This window comes from Armigeres subalbatus, chromosome 3 (genome assembly GCF_024139115.2).
Source record: "Armigeres subalbatus isolate Guangzhou_Male chromosome 3, GZ_Asu_2, whole genome shotgun sequence".
Lineage (NCBI taxonomy): Eukaryota > Metazoa > Arthropoda > Insecta > Diptera > Culicidae > Armigeres > Armigeres subalbatus.
In genome coordinates this window covers 187376376-187388044 of record NC_085141.1, presented here as the reverse complement: position 1 = coordinate 187388044, position 11669 = coordinate 187376376, and the positions used below count along the sequence as shown (strand labels likewise).

The window sequence follows — 11669 nt, the reverse complement described above, 5'->3', positions numbered from 1 at the left end:
CCCCTTTTACAGCCAATTGAAGCTTGTTGAAGCATAATTTGACAAAATAATTTAAATGACTACATCGCCACTAGCGTTCTAGTATACTTATGCTTCTACTGGAAAGGTCAATAGGACGTCAATAGGATTCTAGAAAAAAAAACTGCTTGAGGCAAAACATTTTAACAACAGCCACTACACCTCATGTTACACGGGTAGATCAAAAAACCCAATTTTTGAGTTGTTTTCGATCTGGCATCTCTTTCATTCCATCCTTTGATGTCAAAAACAGAGAAAGAAAACCACCCAGCGATAGCAGTTCGATGGGGGAAGCCAACGCTAGGTTAAAGGGGTTGAACTCAAATTTAAATTGTTTAAACCTATTTGAACTTAACATTAGGTGGAAACAACTTAATATTTAGGTACTTTTTCACACGGGATCAAACGGAAACTACTCAAATCCGAGTTCGGCCATCCTTCCCCCACCAACGGTCCAAATTAAGTAAAATGAACTTAATTTTGAGTTGTTTGAACTTCATTTTGGGTTGTCTGATCTAACCGTGTATAATTACAATATTTCCATTATCAGCCCGGATACAAATGTATACTATTGGTTCAATGGTGTAAACAATTGAATTACAATACAATGTACGGTATACAATAGGATACATTGTTTCTTGATGGTTGCAAAGATTGTTTCAACACTGGATACAATACATCAACATATTTCTCTAATGTAACAATACTTGCAATTGTTCTTGAAACGTTTTCGTACATAAGATTCATACACTGATAACTTTTGAAACGTTTCTTAACATTGCATATAAACTATATAACAATGTTTGCCTCATAGCGCCAAACTCGGCGCCAAATATGCATTTTTTCCCTTTAAATTGCATTGTTGAACAGTAAACCCGAATAGAAATTAACCATTCATCGAATCGGTTATATTATTCAGTTTCTATTCATGGAATGATAATTTTTCAAGTAATCCAGCTTTTTACGCTTGCCATAAATTAACAAGGGGTGACTCAAATTTGACATATGCCGTGAACTCAATTCGAAGTAGAATATCTTGGTAGCCATGAAATATATTTTATTTAAGGATCTGTCATATTTTCTAACATCAAAATATGTTTTGAAAAACAAGCGCAAGTTTTCGAGGATAAGTTTGCTATCCAATTTCTTTATTTCTAGGACTATAAGATGTGTAATGCAAAACACGAATTATCATTCTATGGCTGTGACTTGGAAACTCCATTGAAAGTACGACGAAATCGAAGAAGAATGGTATATCTATATAATAAAAATGAAATGGTCTGTGTTCGTATCCGCATTACTCGAAAACGGCTGGATGGATTTTCTTCATCCCTTCAGCAAATATGTTCGTTATCGTTTCCGACGGGTTTATAGGGTATTCTCCCATGTGAAAACCAAGAGTAAAGCTAAGAAAATTGTGAAAAACTAAAACATGATTTTGTATGGGAATCTTTGCATGGGCAGTTGAAAACGCACATTTCCGCCTACTATGCAGGACAACGTCTGCCGGGTCGACTAGTATATATATAGATGCTGAATATCACATATCAGATGATGAGCCATTCCCAATAAGGTCTGCCTGCATGATTAACAAAACCATGTGACACCATTGTCTCTGTAAAGCCCGTTGACGCCAAATTTCAGACACCCATCTTTCAGAATTTAACGTGGATAGCTTTTATTACTTATAGTATTCAATTAACTTGGTTTATGTATCTTTAAATTAGGGAAGTGCGTCTGAAAGTATCGTGATTATTTTGTCGAATCTTTTCTTAATATAAGCTAGAATCGAAACACTAATTACGTATTTATTGCAAGGATTTCATCCCATTATACGTCCCATGGTGTGATTTTTTCATACACACTCATACAATCCTTTTTCTGCGCGGAACTTCATATAATATCAGCCTGCTCTATTTTTCCCTTAGCCCTTCGTAATTAGTGTATTAAATTCAGGGAGTTCAAAAATTTCAACTGCCGACCACTTTTTTGAATAATTGTACAGATGCAATAAGACGTCATAGTGAAAACTGATGCGGGTGGATGGGCAATAACTAAAAACCGTGGAAAAATATCAAGATTCGTGCCCCCTGAACCATGCTGATGTTGTCGTTTATGAACACCTAAAATGAGTAAAAGAATTAAGAATGTTATAAAAGAAACAATTGATTGAAATATAAAAACCATTTTTCGAAACATGTCCAAATTCCAAAATATGACAGTTTAATGTTTTTGTTGAAAATTTCAACTAGTCACAGATTGCTAAGTGGATTATATTATAGTGGAAAATTATAGTGGACACAGTAAGTGTCAAAAGGGGTGAATCAAAGCATTATGGCAATGTCGTGTAAAAAGCTGGATAGCTCTTTTATGATTTTATGATACAGACGAAAAATGTCAAATCATTAATTATTAAATCTCGATTATACACCAAAAGATTATTATTCAGAGAATCATCGAATGTATCATACAGTGATTGTAACCTCAATGATACAGAATTTTTTTCGTTCGCAAAACAGGCTATTTTTGAATGGACTTAACGACCCGTTCAGTGTATCATCCAAAAACCAAAAATTGTAGAGGCTATCATCAACATTATTCATGGTACAATTGGTGTATAATCTACTACGATACCATATATAATTCAATCGTAAAATGTATAATCGAAAAACGATTACTGGAAAAATTGATGTTTGATATAATTCTATGCGGAAAGCTGTCACAACTGAGAAATCAAAAATCGTATACCTATCTTAGAGCATCATTATCGGTCGCGAGCATTTTAATCACCCGCGCAGCGCTTTCATTTTAGTTTCGTCACTCGTTTCCGTATCGGTTACTATTTTCGGCTCTCAATTTGGTTGCTGTATTCCGTACCGGTAACGTTTGACAGTTGATAGTTCATCAAATAGCAGCGCTCTTATTGCGCTACTAAATTTGGTCACCTGTCAGTCGCGCTACTGTTATAGCAGCGCGTTTAGTAGCGACCGGTAAAGTGTCAGTCAAGTAATGATACTGCGCTGCCAAACGGCTCAAACTCACCACCGGTAATCTTGCTCTTAGGGTCTGTTCACAAATTACGTAACGCTTTTGGGGGGAGGGGGAGGTCCAACTTGCGTTATACTTTGTTACACTAAAAGGTGGGGGAGGGGGTGGGTACTATCAAGTGTTACGCATAACGCGAAAAAAAATATTTTAAAGAAAAAATATTGTATACTCTTATAGTGCTCTAGCTCTACCGTGATCGTTTTAGTCATTACCAAAATCAAACACATAGCGGGACAATTATGCGTAAAAACACCAAGCGAATATTGTATTTCTCGACAGAATAGTCCCGCTAAACTAAAATTTAAATTCTATTTTTGTTTTTATCAGCTGCATTCTTGATATCCTTGGTTTTAATCATGTGCCGTTCCTATTATAACAGTGTTCAATAAATACCAAACACATACATTCTACAGAGAAAGAAAAAAAAATGTTTTAAAATTTTCTCAGTTACGCGTTATATGGGGGAGGGAGGGGGTACCAAAAATGTTACTTTTTGTTACGAGGGGGAGGGAGGGGGTCAAAAACTCGGATTTTTGCGTTACGTAATTTGTGAACAGACCCTTATATAAATATTTTTGGCAGTGAATTATTGTCTTCATTGAAGATATTGTCAGATTTTCTGGATATGATACACTGCGCGGCGTTTGTAGTGTTTCCAAATGGGTACTTGCACAAAACTTCACGCGGCGAATGACTGACGAAAGGTACGGCCGCGCCAAACGATACACCGCAATGCTATTCACCCATAAGAATCAAGTAAACGGGGTGCAGAAAGCGCGGCGGTACCTTTCATGAAGGGTTCGCCGCGTGCAATTTTGAGAGAATCAGGCAATAGCTTTTTAATTATTTTCTTGTCGCCTTGTACCATGGTATACGAATAGGACTTTTCATGAGACGTTTAAAAACAGCTGCAGATGCAAATAAAAAAAAAGTACATATTTAAAATTAGCTACATTTCTCTTACCGTGCCGAATTTGTTTCCCTTTTCGTGCTCCAACCCTGCAGCGGACACTGTCAATCAAGAACTGTCAAATCCCTTTCATCTCTCCCTCTGACAGTGTGTGCGTGTTCACTTCGCATCCAGTTTTGCTGCTCATCATCCATCGTTTTTTCGTTCACAAAAGTCACCAGAAACAGAACACACAATCGCGAACGGGTTCGTGTGGAATGTCTGCTTTTTCGTCATCCGATCCGAGAGTTATTATAGTTTAATTTTTCGCGTGTTTCAATCCATCGTGCGTGTTCTATTTTGCTGCAGAAACGTTCACAGATTTGGCCAGCGTCCCGAGGAATATCGATTCGGTGGTTTAGATAAATCTGGAGGCCGAAATTTTGAATCTTTTTCGGTGGAGTTTGACGGTGAATCGTCGCTTGTGTGTGACAGAAGGAAAGAAAATTATTTTTTTTGCAAAACGCGATTATGTGATTGCTGTCGTTCGCTGCCGTGGTGTTTGTGAGTGGAACAGTAGACTGGTTCAGAACATTATGTGCATCATTTTTAGCGCGCTGACTTGTTTTGACCAGGTTTTGACTAAAAAAATGATTTAATAATTCTTATTAGTTCAGATGAGACAAGAGTGATTTGGTTTATGGGACTATAGGCTGTAAGCCCGTTACCCTACTTAAATATTATACAGATAATGTTACACATAAAATTGTGATTCCAACGCGATTAAATTTAGCCATATTCACCTCTGTCCAATTCTTACAAAAACGAAATAGAAGACATTAAAATGTAGCAGAAACGCAAAACTAGCCGATCTATTCGCGAAAGAGAGGGTAAACGCAGAGAGTCTCCCTTTTGCACATACGACTTATTCTATTAGGATTGGGTCTCCAGTTAGCGTTGGAAGCGAAGGCAAAGAATTGCCAATCCAGAGATGGTGACTTTGTTTCTATGTTTGGTATTGGATGTTTTCGGGTGGAATATTTGACTCCTTGGGAATAGTTTGTCCATTGTACTTGCAAAACAGGTTACACATTAATGCATTGTCAAGTCCAGTTGGAATGCAGAGCCAAAGAAGCAGTTGATCAAGTTTAATTTGCTCAATCTAAAAATTGCTGTGCAGTAGCTTTACATCGCAAAACCAACAGACTTTTTATTTCTGAAAAAAGGTAAATATGACATGCAATAAAAAAGTGGGGGGTTGTACCAAAGATACGACCGCAAATTGGACGTAGAATTACGTATAGTGCGATAGTAGATGCAAAATTTGATCATCAATGTTTTATGCATGTCCATGCCGTATGGCTTATAGCCGAAATGTAGGCAATTTACTGTTAAAGAGCAATTTCAACATTGTCTGGTGAATTTGATTTTTTCAATATTTAAAAGCATTGAATCAACTTCTTACAATAGTTGTAAAGAATCTTAGAAAGTTTACTGATCGACTCATACCAAAATCTCCAGAACCCATCGTAAAACGGCAGAGTTATTGGATCGTGCTTCCTGACCTCTTTTCGTGACGGTCCCAAATCTGAAACTTTAGAATGACCCCCCTATCTTACCGAAGGACGTAATTCTACGTTAAAAAAAACATTTTGATGTTTGGCATTTGAATACTTTGCAACATAGTTCGTATTTTTACTAACTCTAATTTTATGCGCAATACTCTTGCCATGATTTGAGTTATCGCGAGTTGTGAAACTTAAAACAGATATCTTTGTCAACAAAACTTTTGAACAACACTAATTCGTTCAAATCAAATTTCAAATGGGAATGCGCATCAGCTTCCGCTCAAATGGAAATGCGCATCAGCTTTCGCTTGAAAGAGCATTCAAACGTAAACAGAATATGGGTTTATATCTCAAAGAGACACGAATGAGATTCACTTCCATTTGGCTGCATCAGCAGAAAAAGGTGGCCAACGACCTTCCGGGTACCTATCAAGTTTATGGTGCTCTTCGCTGAGTGGCAAAAGCAGCGCTTCAATCTGTTGTATCAAGCCTGCTACCATATCAATCAAACCTGCAATACCAATAAGACAATCACAAAAAAATCATTATTGCCTTTCTCGTACAACAAAGTTGTACCGAAAGGCTATCATTTCACTCTGAAAACGAACTTTTTATAGAAGCATCTGAGACCCATAGTATTGTATACCAATCGACTCAGCTCGACAAGCTGAGCACATGTCTGTCTGTCCGTGTGTATGTATGTGTGTATGTGTGTGCACAAAAGCTATAAAAAACATTAGACAACTTTTCGTATAGTAATTCTGAACCGATTTTCTCGCAACAAGTTTCATTCGACAGGGGACAAAGCCTTGTTGATCACTATTGAATTTTATAACGATCGGTCATTGCGTTTCAAAGTTATGAAGAAAATGGTACATCAGACCATATAAACCCCATATAAGGTGGGTGTCCTAACTAAATGCGAGAAAGGCACCACCAACGCTAGGTGGATTAATCTGGGTTTTTTAAAAGTAGTATTGCTCTGCGGGCAGGGTTATTTGATAATTATTGAACTGCCACTTTTAAGAATAATTTTCCAAAGTGATGAGCTTTACCTAAGGCATAAAAAATCACTCTAATAAAGAATTTGATTGATGATAATTTTCCAAATAAGATAGACCCATTACCATTATACGCCAACTCTTACATGCAACGTTTCAACTGGTACCCCATTGTGCTATAATGAAAAAGTCAATAAAGCTCAATATATACCTAAATATATATTTATCTATAATTGTAAAATTAGTTCTCATTTTAATGTCACATGAGAATCTATTAATTTGGTCTTTTTAAACTAAATCTAGTATGTGTGCTAACACTTCGTCAGCGTATTCTGGGGCATAAAACAAGTCGGCTGAATATAGAACAAGTTGAAGCAAATCATTGTGAACCAGTCTAGTGTGGAGCAGTGTCGTGATTCTTTTTCTCGCTCAGTCGTTCTTTGATTCTGTCGTCGGGAAAGCAGTCGGGGTAGCAGCCGAAAGTCGAAGAATAAAGGCCCCACTGTGAAGTGTGAAAAGTGTTGAAAAATTTACGCCAGGATCCCACACGGGGAGGCACCAATAACGTGCGGCGTTAGTGGGAAGCAAGTGGAACGAACCAAGGAGTGTTTGAGTTAGGGGCCTTTGGATCTGCTGGGTGACACATTGGCCGTGAGCAGGAGGACCAGCAGGAAAAAAACAAGAAGACCATACACAATAAACGGGGGGAAAACAAGAAGAAGAAGCAACATACGGAACAGTGTCCCCAAATACCTCGCTTGAGTGTGTGCGTGCGCGACGCAACTGTGTGAGAGGATTTGTACGCGGCCTCGAAGTGAAAAATAATGAGTCGCCATGAAGGTAATGTAAAGAAGGTCTTATTTTTGTACTTTTTCCTATGCGTTTCAATATCTCACAAACCTGCGATGAGCTCTTTATTTTCTTGGCAAATGCAGCGCATTACAAGATGTTCTTTTGCCTTTCAGACAAATAAGACGTACCTATTTTGTTGTAGTCATCTAAAGTCTTGTGTTTTTCTTTTCGGATTGTGACGTTTTGTTCCGGTTAAGCACAACATATTTTGTCTTTCAAGAATTGGAAGTACATATGAAAGAGCTGCCTTGATACTTGATAGTGGTATAGTTCAAAGGTTGCCAAACACCTATAGGATGACAACTGGCCTAAGCAGCAAATCAAAAGTCGCCTAATAATTAAGACTAGTCTGACTTCTTCCATTGCGTTTTTTTATTTGTTTTCTAGTTTCATCTCTGGGCATAAAAGTATCATCGTGCTAGCCTCATGATATACGAATGCAAAAATGGCAATTTGGCTTAGAAACCTCGCAGTTAATAACAGTGTAAGCACCGAATTCACAAAGTTGCACGGCGGCAATGTCCTAGCGGGGAATGTAATGCCAATAAGATGAAAAAGATAAAAAAAAAACAAATCTCGCTTAACTTTTCAAAAGGTCCTAAGTAACATTTTTTTCATGAATTAATCTGAATAGCGCAATCAACAGAATAACATGAAAGCTTTTGATTGCAGTACTCAAATTAATTCATGAAAAAAATGTTACTTAGGACCTTTTGAAGAGTTAAGCGAGAAATCTTTCAAAGGGATTATGCGAGTTGTTTGCTTTAGTCCGGTCTAAAATTCTTTCAAAATAAATTTGATTAAAACCTACCTCCATCATTGCATATACAAAGTTAGTATATGCACGACCGCGCATCACTCAAGAATAAACAACCCAATTTTTGCTAATTTATATTCGTTTTATGCATTTATTCATGAGGAATAAAGTTATGATGAAACTGGAATACTTGAAAATCCAAACTCAATCTTTTCGATGAAAATGGTTTTTCGTATAAATTGTATAGGAATTCTAAATCTTGATCATCTGTATATAAATACGGAGTTGCCCGTGTGATTCGCAGGAAAAACCAATTGGTCAACAGGGTAATTGTATTTTTTATTAATACTTTATCATTTGACTTACAGACAGACTTCACTTCTGAAAACATTGTGTGGCCTCACATGGCCGGAACGAAATTATGACAGCGACTCTCCATGGAAGCGTGTGTACGCCACGGAGATCTGGCCAGAAGAGAGCAGAGTACTAACACACGCTGAAAATATTTTACTCAAACCCCACATTCCTCTTCTTCTCTAATTAAAAACACAAAAGAAAATCTAGCATATGCAATGCTTGTTTTTCTCCTGGGTTATTTACATGAGACGAAGGTGAACGTCTGTTGCATTTGGGCAACCGGTTAAATCCATTGAAAATTGCACACCAAAATAAACTTCATGGCTTTAATACCAGAACAATGATGTAGAACATGGGTTTCCAAACTGTGGGTCTCGAAAGATAAAACGTGATTCATTTCGTTCCTAATCCGTGCTTTCTCGTTTTATTTTATTACCAGACTAAGGCCGGAGTGGCCTGTGCTGCACATAAAAGTCTTCTCCATTCAGCTCGGTCCATGGCTGCACGTCGCCAACCACGCAGTCTGCGAAGGTCCGCTTTGCCTCCACCTAATCGATCCACCTTGCTCGCTGTGCACCTCGCCTTCTTGTTCCCGTCGGACCGTTGTCGTCAACCATTTCCACCGGATTACTGTCCGACATTCTGGCTACGTGCCCGGCCCACCGCAGCCTTCCAATTTTCGCGATGTGAATGATGGATGCTTATCCCAACAGTTGTTGCAACTCGTGGTTCATTCGCCTCCTCAACGTACCGTCCGCCATCTGCACCCCACCGTAGATGGCACGCAGAACTTTTCTTTCGAAAACTCCCAGTGCACGTTGGTCCTCCACGAGCATCGTTCAGGTCTCGTGTCCTTTGAGAACTACCGGTTGTAATAAGACTATCTACAAAGTCTCGGCGAACTCTATTCGATCGATGCGTTTTGTGGAGTCCAAAGTACGTATGATTTTCTGCCATGATGTGTCTCCGAATTTCTCTGCTGGTATCGTTATCGGAGGTCACCAGTGAGCCCAAGTACACGAATTCTTCAACCACCTCGATTTCGTCACCACCAATACAAACTCGTGGTGGGTGGCTTACGTTGTCCTCTCTATCGACTCAAACATATCCGTGTAAAAAAAGAACTTGTATTTTATTAGAGAGCATTGAGTCTTTCCTCACACAATTTTGCGATAATTTGAAAAGCTTCATTAGTTACGAAAGGTACTCTTTGACTGAATAAGATAAAACCAACAGCTAAACATTATACATGTTGGCTATACTATAAGATACTTTTCGCTTTGACTGCTGTCTGGGAACATTATGCTTTAAGATGGAAGAACCACACCAGACTGACATACAATATCCATTGGCCTGATGTAAGAATCGCGTTGACGCTTTATTTCCGCGTTTGGCTGGATCCAAATTCTTTCCTTTGTTCAATGCAAGAAGTAAACAACATTGACGCTCAGGGTTGTTACGACTACGCGGATTTCGTAATTTTCGCAGATTTGGCGCGAATTTACATAAAAATTTTAGGACTTCGCGCAGATTTGGCGCGTATCTAGTTTAAAGTGAAAATTTAATAAATAAAATGCTAGATCTCAGAATTCTCTGGACATTTATTTAAAAATTAGTTGTATGGTCTATCTAGATGGGCTTCATTTTCGTTAGCGATAGTTATTGAAAACAAAATTTACGTTTGCAATCAATTACTCACATTATTTTTCGGATGTTTACAAGCTTTTATTTAATGCCATGATTACAAGATTATTACGAAAAATCCAAATTAATCCACCTAGCGGTGATGATGGCTTTCTCGTTCGTTCTAAATTGTCGTCAATCATGTTTGTAGACCGTTTACAAGTAACCTTAAATACTAAATTGTTTCATACTTTATCTTAAATTCTAGTTCGTTGAAATTATAACATTTGATGAGCCATAATGTAATATTGACCATTGCGCCATAGCGTGTGGTTGGCCAGGTTTTCCCCCGCCAAGGGCGCCACGCCTTAGGGGGGCGCCGAAATCAAGAATGTTGCCATGGAAAATGATCACAAATTATTCTCAAATTCACTGGTTCAAAGTGAATCAGACGATTCCGTCGACGTTTCCTTCAATTTACGAGATTTGCGCCATTCCTTCACTATCTTTTACATAATTTATTTGACAGATTTAGAAGTAAAGAAGAAAGAGAGAAGAGGAAATGAATCTGGCAAAGATGCGCAACCTTGGGCGCAACTGGCTTCAGGAGAGAAATCCCCACTTGCCATAATACGAGTTCGTACCATTTCAATAATATTTTTATCATTTGATCAACTGGTGGAATTAATTGGAATTGTACGAACTCGTCTTATGGCAAGTAAAGACATTCCACTACCTACCTACCTGGTTGGCTACAGCGTCGATACACCTATGCCTGGCGTACTGTAAAACTCCATAATTGTCGTTCTTGGGCGATGTTCCTCCAGTTTCCCCGAACGTTCTGGGTCCCCAGGTCCGATTCCACCATGTGCAGCCAGCGTGTTCGTGGCCTTCAACGAAGTCGCCGGCCCCTATCTGGTTTTTTGTTGAATATTGTTTTCGTTATTCTTTCTTCCGACATTCGTACTAAGTGACCCACTGAAGTCTGCCGTATTTTGTACGATTCACAATATTTTCTTCTTTGTATACTTGATACAGCTCATGATTCATGCGCCTGCGCCACACACCATTTTCTAGCTTCTCTCTGAGTATTGTACGCAGCTCTTTTCGCTCGAAAATCCCGAAAGCTCTCCGGTCCGCCTCTTTTAATGCTTCATGTCCATAAGGGGCCACCGGTAGAATCAGAGTTTGGTAAAGAGCAAATTTCGTTTTCGTCTGCATGTTGCGGGACCTAAGCTGGTTACGTAATCCGTAAAAGGCCCTATTCGCAGCAGCAATACGTCTTTTCACTTCACGGGAAACGTCATTGTCATATGTCACAAGCGTTCCAAGATAAACAAATTCTTCATAAACAATTCACCAACACCACTAGGTCTTCCTCTATCTCTACCTGCCACCATGTACTTTGTCTTGGTAGAGTTAATGGTTAAGCCTATCCTCGCCGTCTCCCTCTTCAGTGGGACAACAGCCTCCACTACTGCTCTGCGATCGATTCCAATAAGGTCGATGTCGTCCGCAAAACCCAGGAGCATATGCAACCGTGTGATGATAGTCCT

At 38.7% G+C, this 11669-nt stretch overlaps 1 protein-coding gene across 3 annotated transcripts in view; it reads left to right on the top strand.

Annotated features, from left to right (window-relative positions):
* The first annotated feature begins 4142 nt into the window (after nt 1-4142).
* LOC134225637 (E3 ubiquitin-protein ligase KCMF1) overlaps nt 4143-11669 on the top strand; it is a 47346-nt gene continuing 39819 nt past the window's right edge. Inside the window, exons 1-2 of one of the 3 annotated variants that reach the window (XM_062705890.1) lie at nt 4143-4425; nt 6958-7364. In XM_062705890.1, coding sequence (XP_062561874.1) covers nt 7349-7364 — 16 coding nt within the window. In that variant the 5' untranslated portion in view covers nt 4143-4425; nt 6958-7348. Of the gene's footprint in view, nt 4520-6827; nt 7365-11669 lie in introns of all 3 variants that reach the window. The other 2 variants (XM_062705888.1, XM_062705889.1) reach the window with 2 other exon arrangements.